Source organism: Mus caroli, unplaced genomic scaffold, assembly GCF_978045245.1.
Source record: "Mus caroli unplaced genomic scaffold, Mus_caroli_1 scaffold_4, whole genome shotgun sequence".
In the NCBI taxonomy this organism is placed as follows: domain Eukaryota; kingdom Metazoa; phylum Chordata; class Mammalia; order Rodentia; family Muridae; genus Mus; species Mus caroli.
Genome location: NW_028227259.1, coordinates 56,450,198 through 56,468,870, shown reverse-complemented (window position 1 = coordinate 56,468,870; position 18,673 = coordinate 56,450,198). Strand labels below are relative to the sequence as shown.

General features: G+C 40.3%; 1 protein-coding gene and 1 pseudogene across 2 annotated transcripts in view; both read right to left on the bottom strand.

Annotated features, from left to right (window-relative positions):
- Tbc1d19 (TBC1 domain family member 19) overlaps nt 1-18,673 on the bottom strand; it is a 104,635-nt gene that overhangs the window by 34,398 nt on the left and 51,564 nt on the right. For both annotated transcript variants that reach the window (XM_021162116.3, XM_029477606.2), the window contains 3 exons: nt 15,844-15,906; nt 4,782-4,866; nt 1,323-1,367 (listed from right to left, as the gene is read on the bottom strand). In XM_021162116.3, the coding sequence (XP_021017775.2) occupies nt 1,323-1,367; nt 4,782-4,866; nt 15,844-15,906 (193 nt within the window). The remainder of the gene's footprint in view (nt 1-1,322; nt 1,368-4,781; nt 4,867-15,843; nt 15,907-18,673) is intronic.
- Nucleotides 3,140-3,638, bottom strand: LOC110294113 (ubiquitin-conjugating enzyme E2 L3 pseudogene; annotated as a pseudogene).

Below are 18,673 nucleotides of genomic sequence, written 5' to 3'. Positions count from 1 at the left end.
AACCCAGAAAACTAGAAAAGGTAGGGAGGACGAACCAATGTAGATGGTCATTACACCCACATGGGCTACGGCAAGATCAGACGGGGGAGGGGAGGGCAAGGCAGCAGTAAGGGTGAGAAAAAGACGACCTCAAAAGAAAGCAAAAGGCACCAGACATAGATGGGATGGAGCAAGCCTGCACCATCTACAACTCTATCATGACTTCCAGGGTTCAGGGCTTGAGTGACTGGGTAGAAGAAAATGGCAGCTGACTGAGACAGGTTGTCTGCTTGCTATTTTAATTTTAATTGTTTTTTTCTTGAGGGGCACAGGAAAATATGTATGCTCAGTTGGGTCATATTAGGTTTGAGGTAATCATGGAAGAGGTTAGAACTAGAGAGAAATTTTTATAATTAGCAAATAGACCCATGAAAGCAAATGGAAACTTAGGGAAATGTATAAAGAGAGAGCAACAGGACAAGAGTGTAAGGAAGCAGGCCACAGTGCCGAAAAGCACGAGCCGGAGCAGGCAGGACACACCCGGCTCTCAGACTCCCCAATACTGCTAAACACCATCATCATGGCTGCACTTCCTGGACTCAAAGTGAGGCCCTGTGCTGGAGTCTCATAGCATGCCTCATGTGATCATTATCCACATGCTAAGTTAATGAAACTCAAGGTCAGGGAAGTTGTGTAACTTACCGAGGGCAGGGGGTAAATTGGCAGAGCTTGGATCTGAACCCAGATCCACTGAGTTACAATGCCCGAGTTCTTAACTCCTTTAAAGCATTAGTTGTACAGGGTGTGGATTAGTACCATCAGGACAAGGATGTTATCTGCTGCCTGTGTACTAAAAGCCCTGTACAGCCAATGCCTAAAGAGTAAACCCAGGGTCACATCACTTCTCAGCAAGTCAAGGATTTTCTTCACAGTCTCCCTACTTAATAAATGCCACACTGGCCACCTATAAAGGCATTAACTGCAACACAGGGCAGTCTGTTCCCCCCACTCCTGTGCTGTGCCAATGACACAACGGGAAGGTTCTAGTTGAACTGCTTAGTGCTCCTCAAGGAAAACCACATGTCTTAGATGTGGACATTTACGCTGACTCAGCTTCTCACCAATCTTCTATTGCTCCTAAGTAGAGCTGGAGATGTGCACAATTTGGCATTAAACTACACAAACAGAGAGGAAGGCACTAAAATCCACCTTTCCCAGGAGGAAGGGTTATTTTAGACGATGATTTGTGTTCCATTTTCAGGACAGAATGAGAAAGTTACATCCCCAGTACAAAAGCTGTTATTTTTCCATTTCCCTCCAGAGGAAGCAGAAACATCACTCACCATTGGGCGGATAGAAAACAGCATATTCTTCTAATCCTAGTTTTCCTGTAAGGGAAAACCATACACTCAATAAAGTTTCAAAAAGCAACATTCTGTGAATGTCCAAATAAGTAGTGGATAATGAATGGAATTTTTAAAATAACCATAATTCAACTTCATTTTATTTCAGGATATGGAATTAGTTGAAAATCTGTCAGCCACTTGTCTGATACCAGCAAAGCCTTTTAACAATTAAACTAAATAATATTGATTAGACCATGTTTTCAAATGGTCTTAAGTACTGGAGAATAATTTATAAGCATAAAGTTATTTTTAACAACCCTGTTCCTTAAAGCAAGTGTGAAGTCTTGCCGTATCCTATCAGCTTATGTTTTTAGAGAATATGCTGAAGAGTTAAAAATTAACTTTTTCAACTATCTAAGAGTCATATATCCTGACTCCCAACATAGTTTATATGATTAGAGAGAAAGGATCAACACTTAAAAACAGAACTGCTCTATAAAAGCTCCGTCTCTGTACTGTTCCTCAGCTTCTCACTCTTCCCATCTCCCACTGAATAACTTCATAGTGTCATATCACCCTACCAAGCTAGAGTCATCTGAAAGGATCATCAACTGAAAAACTGGTAACCAGAGTGTAAGTAGACAAGCCTTACCGATCAGTGGGGGAAGGCCTAGCCGATTGTGGGTGGAGATAACCCTGGGCTGGTAGTCCTGCGTTCTATAAGAAAGCAGGCCCTGCAAGCCACATGGAGCAAGCCAGTAGTCAGCACCTCTCCATGGTCTGTGTATCAATCCTGCCGCTAGGTTCCTGCCCTGTGTGAGTTCCTGGCCTGACTTCCCTCAGTGATGAGCGAAGTACTGTTATGGAAGCGAAGTACTTAAATGGAAGTATAAGGCAGATGAGCCCTAGAGGGCTCCTTCCTCACCGTGCTGCTTTGTCATGGTGTCTCATTGTGTCTCATCGCAGCAACGGAAACCCTAACCCAGACCACTGGCTTCCATCTTAACAGGATTCTTAAGAACCCTGAGTTATTAAAAAGACATCCATTCTTGCACTGGGATTTAAATTAAAATGTATTATTAAGGTTCTCTTTAAGTGGGTGTAAGAGAGAAACCAGGAATAAAAATAAAAAGTGGGGCTATCTTAGGCTAAGGTGGAGACACACAGAGCTGGTCTTTGTGTGAGGAAAGAAGGGAATGATGAGAAAAGAGACACCCAACTGAGCACAGCAGCAGTACTGAGACATGCACAGCAAACACAGGGCACAGCCCCCACCCACCCACTGGTTACAATGCAGACCAAACCACAAATAATGCAATACGTTTGCTGACTTCATGAAATGGGCTTTAAGGGTTTCTGTGCCGGGCGGGGAGGGAAACTGATGGTAGGCTGGCAGACATGACATAGAGGCTGGTCCACCAAGGGCCTATAATTTGTGGTGATGGAAAATGAAGCTCTTCATGCACTAGGGCTATGTAGGGGCTACTACGAATATAGCACATTGTGAGATTATCAGGGAAGGAAAGAAAGCTAGGTTAAGATGGTGTGAGCAGGTGGAGGGGATTAAAATTGTACTTCATTTTAGCTCATTAGGCAATTAAATTTTTTTTTTTTAGAACATCTGAATTTTTTATTCCTTCTTTACAGGTTACCTAGACCACTTTTGATTAAGAAAACTGTAGAAAGTTAGTAACTGCCACAAGCGGACGCCAGTTGGTGGCACGTGTCAATTTCCACAGAGTCCTGCTTTGCGGGGTGTCTGAATGCACTGCTCGGTCTCTGTTCAAACTTGCCGGAATCACTCGTGGCAGATTTTAGTCCACAGGTCACTTTTCCCCATATGTCTTTGTAAACTCGTCAGCATTCTTACAGAATTTTTTACAGTCCTTAGAGTATTCTTCAGCTAGGTCAGCCGGAGTGGGTGCTGAGGCTGGGGGGTCACTCACCAGTGCTGTGAGGGGCTGGATTACTTGGGTCAGCCTTGGTGGCTGGCTTCCAGTTTTCAGCACTAATGACTGGCAGACAGACCTTCTCATCGATGTTAGGGTGGCAGATCTTTGTTTTAAATGTGATCTTGGGCGGTTTGAATGGATACTCTGCTGGAAAGTTGATTTCAATTCTGAAGGCTCCCTTATCATATGGAGGGTTGTCAGGAACAATAAGCCCTTGCCAAGTCAATAAATTAGCTTCATCAACCTGGATGTTACGGAAGTTTTTCATTCCACATTTGTGGATCTCTTCAAGCTCCTTCATCAGCCTCCTGCTGGCCGCCATCTTGGATCTGGTGCTGCTGCTTTCCCCGCAATTAAATTTTATGGTCACTCTGTGTGCAGGATGAGATGGAAGGGTGTGTGTAGTATACGTATATTTGTGTGAGTGTGTATGCGTGTGTGTGTGTGTGTGTGTGTGCATGTAGAGGCCAGAGATCAAAGCCAGCTGTCTTCCTAGCTCACCCTCCACCTTGTTCTCTGACAATTAAGCTACGCCGGCCAGCTAGTGAGCATCTGGGTCCATCTGCTCTGTATCCCGGTGCTAGGGCTATAGGCACGCTGCTCTGCCTGGCTTCACTGGGGAACCAAAGTCAGGCTCTCAGGTTTGCACCACAGGCACTTTATGCACTGAGCCATTTCCTCAGCCCAATAACCTCCTTAGATAAAAAGAAAAGCAAATTTTTATGTATTCATTTCAGAAGCAAAGCAGCCCCATATTGGGGGAAGAGCCTGACTCCAACACAAGAAAACAGTGAGCTGTCCTAGGGCAAGAGCTGCAACAAGCAGGCAGGGATACAATCCTGAAGAAATGTTTATTCTTCATAGAAACAGCAGAATGGCAGCACACAAACACAGCAGGGCAAAGGGATGTTAGTGTGCGGTGTTGACCGCCCAGTGAAGGGAAGGGCTGAGGCTAGCTCAGTCTTCAGGGGAGGAATAGTACAGGACTGGACTAGTACACTGGAATAGTACAGGAATAGTACACTGGAATAGTACAGGAGCATGCTGAGGCAGCTCGCGGTAGAGGGAACGCTAGAACAGAAGTTAGAGGGTAATGTAGCACATATACCACACCGTAATGTTTAAGTGTAGCCCAACTAGAATTCAAAGACCAATTTACAAAAAGAAAGTTACGAAAATCTGAAAAGATAAATCTGTGGTTATGGGTAGCAAGAAGAAGAAAACAACAGGTTTGGCACAAATGGAACAGAGGAGGCAGGAGATGTCAAGAACGAAAAAGACAATGGAAATGCAATCTCTGTCACTTCCGGAGAGGGTTCTGTGATCTGTTGCCTGGGTGCTAACATTGAAAGGAAAGGCAGTAATTATGACTGCAGAGAAATTGGAAATAATTTTCAACTTAAATTGGAAATACCAATATAAAATATTCAAACATTCTTGGATCATTCTTGGAATGATCATGAAAGTCTTCAGTAATTTCTCTTTAGAATTATTCAAATGTTACCTCTGATGTATGACTTCGGCGGTGAAGCACTGTTGTATGCAAAGTGGCCCAGTACAGACGTATCCCGTGAAAAGCAAAGTAACACCTGGACATGACATTGGAAAAATCAACAGTGAGCACTGCAACCCAACAACTGATGTTAATTCAATTAATTTTAATTTAATAAGGAGGTGGCAATAGAGAAGACCTGCTCAGGTCAGTGCAGGGTTTTGCAATGGGAAGAGCGCCCTCTATTGGCACATCTACGTTAAATGTTCTCAGAGGGACTCCATGTGAAGGCTGCCCGTTCTCATACATTTTCCCTATTTGCTCCCCAGACTTTAAAGCAGAAAACAAAAAAAAAATGCTATGTGCTAATTATCCTATGTTTTACCTGGAAATGAAAATCACATGTGAGAAACTTAACAGATGAGAACTACATTGAGGTACCCATGGGCAATCACACGCAAGTGCTGAGGGGTCTATGAAACTGAAACCAGACTTAATTGGTGTGCAGTTCATAGCTGGGCATGCCAAGAATGAGGAGAGGTCTCCATTCTTAATAAGGATGGCATCAGCAAAGGAAAGGTTTTCCCAATACAAGTAGAAGCTGGCTGTCCCAGCCAACAAAGGCACATGCAACTCTATCATGAGCTAAAACAGAGAGGGTGCAGTCAGGACCAGGGCTTCCCGATATAAGAAACTGGATTGCTGACACTAGTCTTAAATTTGAGGGCAGGAGTCCAGTCCTAGGAAGATGAAGGGACATTTAGAAGACCCAGGAGTCTATAAAAATACCACAAAAACTGGGGGTTGGGGGGGAGGCAGAGGGGATGGGCACAGAATGAGGAGTGGATTAGAACCCTTTGTGCCAGGGCACTTGTCCACCTAGACATTTTGCTGGACTTTAAACTGAAGCTCCAGAGTTTATTAACTGATGACAAGGGCCAGTGGCTGCACTTCTAAGTATCTGTGTTCTCATACGCAAGATGAATGTAATAACGCTTCAATCAAAGCGTATTGTGAGGATTAATTGGTAGATGGGAAGTGTTTAGAATAGTACCTGGGATATCACATGATTAAAATGTTCTCTACAGTTATTACTACATTGCTATTAATTTTCTATATTCTGTTATTCTTGGCTCTTAATATATTTAATTTAGGATTTGTTTATTTATAATGCTCAACCGTCATGCTTCTTCAACTTAAAACTTTATATATCTCCATTTCTGGAAAATACTCCAGCATTGGATTTTTGAATGATCCCCACTGTTCTCTATTTACCTTTATAGGATTTTATAATTATGACCTACACTTGTTCAACGTGCCATCCTTTTAAATTATTCTTATCACTCTGAAATACACTTTGGAGGACATCCACAGATTTCTAAAAATCAGTTGGCTCCCTTCTTTCGCTCTTACTACACGAAGCATAAACCTCAGGGTGAAGTAGGGGTACATCAAAAGAAAGACACAAACACAAAGCACTGAGCTCAGCTGTGAAGGGAAGTGACAGACAGCAAGTGTGCTGAGTGATGACATCAACTGGTGCATTAAGTGGCAAACATGGTAGGAGCAAGATAAAGAAGGCCCAGAGAAGGGCCTGGCAGTCTATAGAAAGTGGCTACTGAGAAGATGCCCTCCGACCAAACACTGAAAGAGCCTGAGAAACTTACTGAGAGGCTAACTGGGGAAGAATACCCTGGGAGGGGGAGGCAACAGTTGGAACTTAGTTGAGAGAGGAGGCTCTGGGGCTGTGGAGATGGAGTATATATGCCCAGCAGTAGGAGCAGTTGCCTTTGCATCAATGGGCATGTTCTTAGCACTTAACAGTAAGGAACATTAATGTAACTAACTTACTATTAAGAGAGTAAATGCTGGCATTACACAGATACTGCTACACTGAGAAATACATTTCCTTTCTAGGATAAACAATGGATATTAGGTTGTCAATACTGACAATCATTGTCATTGGTTGCACACTTAGGTGGATAAGGTGACAAACTTCATGTTTTGTTTTGTTTTGAACCACAACTTTAAAAATTCTAGTAAATCCAATTCAAAATAATGTTGGCATCTACTGAGAAAAAATTTAATTTTAGCATTTTAATATAATGGGTATTTTCCAATAAGCAAAATCTTCGGCTCTAAACAACCATAAAGATGCGAAATGTTATTGTACTGGCTAGTTTTGTGTCAACTTGACACAGGCTGGAGTTATCACAGAGAAATCAGCTTCAGTTGGGGAAATGCCTCTACCAGACCCAGCTGTAAGGCATTTTCTCAATTAGTGATCAAGGAGGGAGGTTCCCTTGTGGGTGTTCTATAAAAAAGCAGGCTGAGTGAGCCAGGGGAAGCAAGCCAGTAAGAAACACCCTTCCATGGCCTCTGCATCAGCTCCTGCTTCCTGAACTGCTTGAGTTCCAGTCCTGACTCCCTTGGTGATGAACAGCAGTGTGGAAGTGTAAGGTGAATAAACCCTTCCCTCCCCAACTTTCTTCTTGGTCATGATGTTTGTGCAGGAATAGAAACCCTGACTAAGACAGTTATTGAACCATTATATAATTTTAACCTTATCTCTTTGTGTATGCTGATTTTATTTACAATTTTAGAGATTATCATATCATTATAACATTCTCTCCAGTCTTTTTCTCTCTCCAATCCTTCCCAAATAGACCTCATCTTATTTCATTCAAATTCATGTCCTCTTTCTTTTTAACTGTCTTTATTTGTGTGTGTATTCCTAAATCTATAAATACAACCTACTCCATCTATATTTCATTACCTGTAAGTGTATGTTTGCAGAGCCGACCCTGTGATATTGGATAACCAGCTGGTATACTTTTCCCTAAAGAAAAATATTTCTGATCTTAGCATTCCTTAGTTGCTTGTACGATTTTATCTAGGGTTGAAGCCTTGTGGGCTATCCTTCTTCCATGTTAGTATGTCTACTGATGTCATCCTTGTTCAGGTCATGTTTAGTCAGCCATATTGGTGGACTTCATGGATGTAGCCTCTCTGACAGATTTCTAGACAAAAATCCCACAGTAAACTTCCTCTTCCTCTGTTTCTTACTTTCTGCCCCCTCTTCCACATTGATCCCTGAGCCTTATTTGTAAGAATTATGTTCTAGATATATCAGTTGGGACTAGGGTTCACAGCTGATCAGCTATAATGGTCTCTATCTGTTTCACAATAACGCTAAGGGAACAACATATGCCTTCAAACCCTACTAGGTCTAATTGGACTTAATGCAGGCTCAGGAAGAGGGAAATCAAGCCTGGTACTGAAAACCTACACAACTACTTAGGCCTAACGAAGTCATAGATCTTGGAGGAGAACCTATAACAGCCACTTTGCTAAACCAGCATGATCCCTAACTAAATTCTAAATATTTATCCTTATGCCCAATAGCTAAGAATAGCTGACCTTTTCTCTTGCCAGACGTTTAAGTACTTTTGCACACCTCCCCCCTCCGTGTGTGTGTGTGTGTGTGTGTGTGTGTGTGTGTGTGTGTATTTGTAGAATAATGCTCCAAAGATACTCATATCTCAGTCTTTGGACCTGCAGCTATGTGGTCTTCTATAATAAAAGTAATGTAGCCGGATCAATGGGGACTGGGCTCCACAATGCTGCGTTTTGATTGATTGTAGTTTTCTGTAATAGTCTCTGTCTTATGATGAGAGGTAAGAACTATACTTACCTGTGAGTATAAGGACAAATATTTAGGATACAGTTAGGAATTATGCTTGTGTAATAACGTAGCCATTGTAGGTCCTCCTCCAAAATACCTGGCTTCGCCAGGCCCAGGAAGTTACTAGGTTTTCGGTACCAGGCATCATTTTCCTTTTAACAAGCCTGAAGCCTAACTCGTTACTGCCAAGGTAAGCATGCCACCTTTGCACCCTTAGAGTCATCATGCCATGCTGGCCATTGCTGCGGTTCTGGTACTATGGAAGCTAGTGCTGGGAGGAGGCTTTCAGGTCAGACCCAGCTCAGGGGCCTCTGGGCCCTGCATCTTAAAGTGAATTGTGTCTTCAGCAATAGGGACTTATCTTCTACTTCAGGTGGACACAAGAGCAAAAACAATAGCCGATAATACTTTGGGAGTCTCTTGGGCAACTCCTGCACCTAAGGCTTGGGGGATCATTTTGAAGAGTGACAGAAAGATTGTAACAGAAGAGCAGACAGTTTACTGTGAAATTGTGTATCCTAGAACTGTCTAAAGCTATACCCATGAAATCTTAGCAACATGGTTGCCTAAACATGAGCTGAACAATGAAGAGACTTAGAGACATGCAAACGTGGAAGGGAGTAAACTCCAGAGGTCCCAATCCCTAGATAAAGAACTACAGACAACCAAAGGACGCTGAGAGCTGGAGAAATATCTTCCCCAGGGAAGAGCACACCAACTGCTTATCTAATACCAAATGTTCATCTCTGGAAACATAAATACAAGTAACATTATATGGACTGAGTAGGTTGTATTTATGTACTTTGGAATATATAAATTTATTTGAAAGTTAAACAATTATACAGAAACGGGCCATGAACTTGAAAGAAAGCAAGTTGTTAGGAGGGTATGGAGAGAGGAAAGGGAAAGGCATAGATGATCTAATTATAATATAAAAATTACTTTTAAAAAATTGATCTTATAATAGATGCCATTAAATTGACAATCCATAAATGGTAAGATTATCCAGGATTATAGGTCTGGATCCAATGTAATCATAAGGATCTTTATAAATAAGACACAGAAGAAAGGAGGTCAAAGTGAGATACTATCTGCTGGCTCTGAAAATGAGGGAACCAACTGGGGGCCAAGGAATGAAAGTACATTCTGGAGGCAGGGCATTCTGGAAGCAGGGTAAGAGAAATACATGGGCTCTTCTTCAGAGCCCCAAAAGTAACACAGACCTGTGAACCATGAATATAGCCAAGTAAAGCCATTCCGATTCTGTGATTTAGAACCTCAAGAGGATGTATTTACTTTAAACCAGAGAATTATAATAATGCATTGCAGTCACAAGCTAATGCAAATAATAAACAAACCCAATAAATAAATTTAAGGAAAGGAAAAAATACCCAACTATAACCCTGCAATAATCTACTGTTGCCTCAGAGAGGAAAATCGTGAGGAAATGTCTATATCAGTGTCCCCTCAGTTTAGCAGGCTGAGGTAGCACAGTAACTTTAGAAGAAGCTCTGTGCTTAAATATATCCCCATAGAGGCCCTGCTGCCTGCAGCCTCAGAGAAGGCAGGACATCTGAGACTTCTCTAAGGAGAATCCTGGGACTGTAAAGTGAGAATGGCAGAGGTAGTATGTTAGACAGTATGTCCCGGGGTGCAACCCTGGAGACAAGCAGAGAGCTGCCAACTCCTACGCTAGTCTGAGTGCGGTTAACTCTGATTTCCTTATCTGTCAATAGACGGCAGGCTCATTGGAGATCTGCTAGGTTATACACTCAGAAGGGGCTGCTCACTCACAAACTGAGAAAAAATTCAATGTATTTGGTGAGATTACTCACAGCTAGGATCTCTATTATTAAGAAGCATAATAAGAACCAGGCACTGATGTAAACTGCGGGTTGATACTATAAAGTCAGATCAAGAATAACTGCAAAAGGTTTACTTGGACAAAAAAATATATGGGCTGAGAGGTGAGGAGAGCATAAGTTTCAGAAATTCGTTATTATACACAAATGTCAGTTTTCAGCAAAAATCATAAAGAAAAATATGAAGAAATTTGGAAGCATGGGCCATTCAAAGAAAAATGTCAAATGAAAAGATCTGATAGTAAATTTAATAGCTTTGGGTGTTAGGACAATGATCTCAAAGATGCTCACATAAAGAAATATGTGGAGAAAATAAACAATGACATTTGAACACAGTAGAAACTCCAATGGAGAGACACATTCAGAAAAGCAACAATAACACAATGAAAAGGTAACTCGAGAGGTAGGAAAGACCGTAGCTGACATGAAATTCACTGAAGGATGAAAGGCAGATTTGAACAGGTGGAATAGTCACCAGAGTTGAGGACAATGCAAGGGAAATAAATGAGTTTGTGGAATAAGGAAAGAAAAAACAGGTATTAACATGAACAGACACGGGAACCTCTGGCCTCACACTGCCCACTGGGTGTGATGTAGGAGAAGGAGAGGAAGAAAGAAGGAACGTGAACACTTGTGAAGGGAGAGTTTAGACAGTCTAGAAAAACACAGTGGAGATGAGGGAACAGTGAGAAATCCAAAAAGCCATATGAGACTTTCAGCAGGAAAAACACAGGGAAGCTCATGAGCACAGTATCCCAGAGGTCAAGAGAGGAAAAGAAATTCAAGGGGGCATGATCAAATGTACACATAATCTTACAGTGGCTGTGCTCAAGACCTGCATAAGACTAAGCTAGACAAAAACCCCTGTAAACATAGGGGAGGGGATCATGATGTCTGTCCCCTAGCTGAAGAACTATTGACAACTAATGACTGGTGGGGAGCGGAAGTCAGTTGTCCTCAGGGGTGTGACCCCTCACAGGCTCTCTGTGCTACAGGACATGGTCCGCCATCAGTGCACACACAGGCCGGCAGCCATAACTGGACTTAATGTTTTGCTGTTGGTACTTTTATTTTTATTTTTGTTTTCTTAAAAAAAAGAGCACATGAAGTTGGGAGGGGAAAGTGGGGGGCTGAGAGAGGAACTGAAGGGAGGAAATGGGAATGTATACTTATATACATGTATTAAATTCTTCAGCCATGAGAAAGAATTAGATAGTTTAGAACATTTCCTCTCTGCAGTCACTACTGAACTATGTGTATTCCTAAAATGTTAACTGCTTTGCATAGACATGAGCATAAACCTCTATTATACTTGGCAAATTTTATATATAGATATATAATTCTCCCAGTCTTCCCAGAAATATAAACTTTAATAAATATCTTTTGCTAGCACCCAGCAGTATCTATATCAGAACATTCAGACGTTTGATTAAGTGGATATGTGAATGAAAGATACCTAAGAGGCTGGGGAGATGGCCCAATAGGAAAAGTGCTTACTACGCAATCATGGGGAGGAGAGTTCAGATCCTCAACGCCCACAAAACATTCCAGGTGGGTGTAGTTGCATGCTTGTAATTCCAGCACCAGCACTTGGAAGGTGGAGCTAGGGAGTCCCTGGATGAAGTTAAACCAGACATATGGCTGAGCTCTAATGAGAGATTCTTCCTCAGTAATTAAGCAGGGTAACAACTGAGGAAGAGTTCTGACATCAATGTTGGTCAGCTTCCACATGCAGGCACACACAGATGCATATACACCCAATCATGTATGAATACACATATGCACGGAACCCTTGCACACATGTGCACATCATGTATGAACACACAAATGCAGGGAAAAATACCTCATTACCTTGGGACCTTTCTTAAACCCCATTCAGTGACAGAACATACTGAAATGCAGTGTATTTTCCAGCTCTGCTACTCAGAACATGATACATAAGATGAAGATTTAGCATGGAACACAAAGTAAAACCTCCAGCCTTTATTATATGCATTATTGTCTATGAACTTTTTATGTACTTTGGACATGTTAACTTATGTACTTTATGATAATATCATTTAGCAAAGGAACCTAAATGGTTCTGTTAAACCAACCAGTTTATTTCTTTTTTTGAATAAGAGATGGTTTCTGACTGAACACATTTTAAAACTCTCAGATAAATGAAAACTCAGTATCACTAAATATTTGTAAGAATTTCATGAAAAATAAAAACTAAAATTAAAATATTAAGTAGATTTCTTTTTGAAAATATTCTCTCTGTAGAATTTGTGCTGCATGCTAAAATACAGAGGCAAGTAACAGATTCTCAGGGGCAGGCTGCCTTAAAGATCACTGGAGATTCCCCCTCCCTACTTGATATCACCATGCCACACACGGTCTAATTCTATAGTCTAGTCACAAAACTCAATAAACTCACATTACCTGGAAGGAATATGAGCCCTTACTATACCAGAACAGCCAAATTTACTCTATTATCATTAACAGTTGCCCTTGGAGTAGGGATGTTGCTAGAAAACTACCAACAGGAATGGAATCAAAGAAATGTTTTTCTTATCTTACTGTTTTCATTGACATACAAATGCATATGTATGAGTAAAAATCTATAAAATTTTCCTTGAGGAAAAAAATGCAATTTTAAATAGTATAATGTTGTTTTCAATGCATATGGTGTATATAAAAATTAGTTTATATAGGAATGTTTTGGCTAACAACTCAACAAGATACAACCCTAACCTGGCACTGAAGGTTGCACTTGGTGCCATAAGAAGTCTAGTTAGGGCATTCTCTTCCCTGTTATTTGGTGACTACAGTTCATCTATGTATATATTTTAGAAACCGTCTACACTATAGGTGTTCATGTGGTTTTTCAAATGGCCCTTAGTGTAGTTGTCCTTCCCTATATTCCTTCCTTTACCCTTCTCTCCCATCTCCTTTCCTATCTAATCTCCAATTCTAGTTTTCACTTTGTCTATGACACTATATTCGATTTCCTATTCTTTGAGAGATTGTCTCAATAACATACTCTACTTCCCATTCTCTGGGAGATCTTCTCTTCCCCATTACTAGATACCTAACCTCTGTGGTTATCTGGATTGTAGCACACATATCACAGGCTTAAAAGCTAACATCTACATATGAGAGAAGCCATACTTATCTTTGGGGACCTGGGTCACCTCAATTCAGATACTTTTTTCTAGATATACCTACATATCTGCTAATTTCATTTTTTAAAACAGCTAAACACTATCCTGTTGTGTAAATGTGCCAAACTTTCATAATCTCTTCATCAGTTGGTGGATGTTTAGGCTGGTTCCAATTTCTGGCTCTTATGAATAACGCAGCAGTAAACATGGATGGACAGACACTTGTTCTAGCTCTGTATTGCGATGAAGAGTCTTTTGGGCATTTGCTTAAGGATGGCATGCTAGATCTTGAGGTAGATCAAACTTAGCTTTCGGAGGCATCAGCACACCAGTTTTCATTAGTTTTTATAATGCAAGTCTTTTATATGCTTAGTGTTAGCCCATGGTTTTGTTGCTGTTGTTATCTTAGGTTATTGTGATTATTATTATCTTAGGTTATGTGATTATTATTTCTCTGATTTCTTTTTGTCATTTGTTTGCATAGGCTACTGATATTTTTTTAATGTTAATTCTGTATCCTGTTACTTTGCTGAAAGTGTTTGTCAGCTGTACAAGATTGTAGGTGGAGTTTTGGGGGTCTCTTATGTATAAAATCACATCATCTGCAAGTAGATTGTTTATAAAGTTTTAAATAATCAAACTAATTAAAAAATAACTTTAAAATATCATCATGAAAGATACTTTTCATTAACTGTTTATATAAAAATTTTAATTGAGTAATTCCTCAAATGAGAAACCTTTGTGTTGTAATTCTCCTTTCTTTCTGCAATAGGATAAAGATCCACAGTGAAGCTTGTTTAGAAAAAGGAAGAAAGAAAATAGTGTCTAATATATAAGAGGGTAATATTTAGTCTTTAAGAAGGACATCTTGCATGAGACTGTACAGATGAACATGGAGAATGCTACTAATTGGGATAAGCCTGTCACAGAAAGACAAAGCTAGCAGGGCTGCACTGGTGTACTTCTAACAGTCAAATGCACAGCAGCAGAGATTAGAGTAGATTTTGCCAGGAGGAGGGCTCAGACAGAGCTGATATTCAGTGGGATAGCATTTCAGTTATTCAAAAGTTATCAAAAAATCATTTTATAGGCTGTGGAACACATGTACTTGGTAGTAATTATTTAATAATCATATTTATTTAATATTATTTATAAATCACTAACAGCAGCAACAGTAGTCATGAGATGTGACTAGAAAAAATATTGAACTAAAATATTAAGCTGGGAAGTAGAGACTAAAGGCCATGTTTAGAGTACTCTATACATAAGAGTACTCTTATACTCTCCATAAGCACTCTACCATCATCTCCAAATGCATTCTACATTCATGCCCTGCCTCTTCTCCTGCCCTGCAGGCTCATCAAAGGAACTGAAGTTTACAGAGTGTGGTAATCGTAGGATTCTTGAAGAATTCTTATGTATAAGTGACTTATACGTGTAGGGGTGAATACACTCAATGGGTTATGTCTGGGATTAACTGTAGAAAGTATAAGTTACCCTTGCTCACTGATTTTGTTCAGCAAGTGAGGTGCATTTGTTACCTCACAAGCTCTTGGTAGCCCCACCACAAGACTTTAAAGCTGACAATCTTTCTTCATTCACAAAACATGATAAATGTGTCAAATTTACATTCTCTGGAACTACACTCCGAAATACAATAGTCAGAGACTCTAAACCATGTCATTATTGACTCTTTTTGACACATGGTAATTTATATATTCATAAGTTTAGTGTTATAACAGTTTTTTAACGTGGTATGGTGCTCATGCATGTGGGGGCATGTACATTGCTTTGCATGTGTACGTGTACACATGTGTATAGAGACCAAGAGAGGTTTCAGAGTCTTCCCTGAGTGTTCTTTACCTTATTCATTGAGCAGGGTCTCTCACCTGAACCCAGAGGTAGAATGCAAGCTAGTCTAGTTAGCCAGTTTGCTCTAGGGATCCCCAGGCTGTGTCTTATGAAAACTGGGATTACTGTCCAACCACAAGCCCACCAAGTATTTATGTGGGTTCTGGAGATATGAACTCTAATTCCTGAGCTTGCAAGCCGAGCACTTTCTGCAGAGTGCCATCTCCCTGGCCCTGTTATAATCATTTTGTGTGTGCAATTAAAACAGCATAGAAAGAATCAAAATGTTAATAAGCAGAGAAATTTTGATGTTTCAGGTTTTTTGACTCAAATTATCTCTCTATTAGTATAGTATTAATTACTCTCTATTTCCTTAGGGCTCAGTTCAGAAGAAGAGCCATTATATCAGAAACTATATCATATGAGAGGAAAAAAAAAAAACTAGAATTCTATGATGCCAGGAAACCCCAGTCAGCTAGTAATATTAAAATCCTAAAGATACTAAAATTAAAAAAAAAACCCAATCTTACCTGATATAAATAATCTTCAAATACAAAATAGTAATCATCATTGCTCGCTGTCAGCTTCACATCCTGTAATTAAAAGGTACAGAGCACTGAGAATTACTCAAATGAACCTGCTTATCACTCTAAAGAATATAATGTTTGGAAATAATATTGCAATGAATTCTAAATTTTATGTAATGTTATAGACATTTTCTAGTGAGGCTCTATTCCCATTATGTATTTACTTGGCTAAAATATGTGTATTTGATTTCTAATTTCTTAAGGTTTCATTAGTAACTGTGATTTATTTCAATTAATCTCCTTTTAGATGTGTTAAAGCTGAAAAAGAGAAACAAACAAGATCACAACCCCAGCAGCAAGCATCTCTCCCTTCCTCCCTCCATCTTTCTCTCTAGATTATACTTCAACTTTACTGTTCACAGCTAACATACTTAGCCATTTCTTCAAAATATCAGCTATCTCCTCTATGTTTGACATTGGTTACCTGAAAATCACCATCTGCTCCTGAGAGGCTAATAACTGTGATGTCCTGCCTTCATCCTTCAGGACTGTTCATGACATCCCCTGGGTAGAATATTGGTCCTTTCTCTAGACACTTCTATGTGCAGTTCCTGATCAGAGACTACTTAAAAAAATTCTACTCTCCCAATGAGACTTTGGGCTCTCTTAGCTTCTGTGCCTTACTTTATATACACTTTACTTCATCACAGGACCCAACTCCTAAAGTCCAACACACATATTATGAAAAATTCAAATGGTAAGATCAGCAGAAACTAATTGCAGTTCTCTGTGATACAATGCAACGCATTGCTACATAGGTGACATCCCCAAAAATAAACAAGCAAAAGCTCAAAGACTGAAACAAAACATTCCCATTCTCCCTAGCCTGACGCTGAACAGCTTTCATGGTGAGTTGAATATGCTGACTGTGAAAATTTAGTTACGCTACTACTAGCTGGATAACCTTGGCTAGTAACTCCAAATCTAGGTCTCTATGCTTTGATAAGTGACCCCTAACACTTTTCCACTTCATATGCTCTTGAGAACTGCTAGAAGTTCTAGCACCCAGTGAGAGAAGTCCTGTGTCTGAGAGGTGACGCTGAAGGGGACTTGGGCCCTGGCACCTTTCTATCCTTTTCTTTGTACCCAGCCATGAGGCAAGTGGCTTTGCTCTCTACCTTGACTCCTACCTTGAGGTATTGGCTTGCCAAATGAAAAAGGCCATAGCCATGACCTGAGACTTCTGAAATATACAGAAAAGCAAAGCACTCCGTCTTAAATGTCAGTATCTCAAATACTACGTCACTGCAACAACGGAAAGCTGAGCCTCCACGTCTGTAACTTGGGAGATTGCTGCCTGCTCCAAAGCTATGGTCAACACTTTCAGCATCAGATGCTGAGACAATACTCAGAAGACTCTCATCAAAAGCCTCCAGGTACATACTTATAATGAGGCCCTGCACCCTGTATGAAGAACCTCTGCACCCAAAGTATGATGATACTTTTGAATCCATAATTTAATCAATTCAACAAGTGCTGAGTAGTTGATCAGGATTGAGTACAATAAAATCAAAACACAAAGAAAATGAGGACGATTTTTGTCTTCAAGAAGTCTACCATATCGGCTGGAGAGGTGGTTCACTGGCTGCTCTTCCAGAGATCCTGAGTTCAACTCTCAGTACTGACTGTAGCCCCATGGGACCCATTGCTGCCCCTTTCTGGTGTGCAGATGTACATATATACATACATATTCTTTAAAAAAGAATAGGTCTACCACATCAATGACAAGAACATATATGTAGTAAAAACATGGGAAGAATGACAGTGACAGACCATAACTATGCATGACTGTAGAGCTGAAACAGTCTAGAACATTCAACTCAGCAGCTGAATCAAACAGCAATCAAAGGATTGGGAGCTCTCAAGTCATTCATAGCTCTGGAGAAAACTTGAAACTGCAGCGCACAGAGAAAGAAAGGGAAAGTCATCCATTTGACTTAGAGGTTCCATGGTGAAGGTAAAGGTGGTACATTCTCAGCAAAGGTGATACTCTGAGCCAAAACTGGTTCTTGGAAGTAAACGTTATAAATTATGTATTACAGAGGCACGTGGAGCACCAAAGCTAATCATCACCCAATATAATCTTGCTCGTTGCCATTTACCATTGTTAGGGATTAATTAAGCTTTTTCCTTAGGAGTGTGATAGTGAAGAATGGCACACATTGGCATAATGGGCAGACCAGAGTGAACCACAGAACTAGAGGGTAGAGACACAAGGCTAATTGTTGGGAAGTAAGGAGAACGTGATGCAACATAAGAATCTAAGAGTTTAGTTCAGGGACGGTAGTTAATACTGCTTCCCACACCTTCCTTGAGCTACAATCATCCCAGGGTCAGGGGAATATTTTTATCTACAGTCTAGCTTTTGGCACCAACTACTCAATGTATCCCTACCATAAAACTTGAGATATACTTGGCCACATATTTAGAAGTGAAAGAAAACAAAAGTTTGTTAATGTGTCTGGAGAGATGGCTCAGTGGTCTTGCAGAAGACCCACGTTTTCTCACTTCAGGCAGCTCACAATACCGGTAACTCTAGCTTCAGGGGGGCATGCACTCGTGCATACCCACTCCCACATGAAGATACATATACAGAATTTAAAATCTTTAAAAGTTTTATTACAAAGAAATATTCAACTAAGACAAGGAATTAGGAGACAAAGAAGAATAAAATTCTATACTCATAGTTTAATTTTGGTTCACTTTCCATTTTCTTCATGTGAAAGACTTGAATTTAAGATGGCCACTGTTTTTTTATCATCATGAAACCATG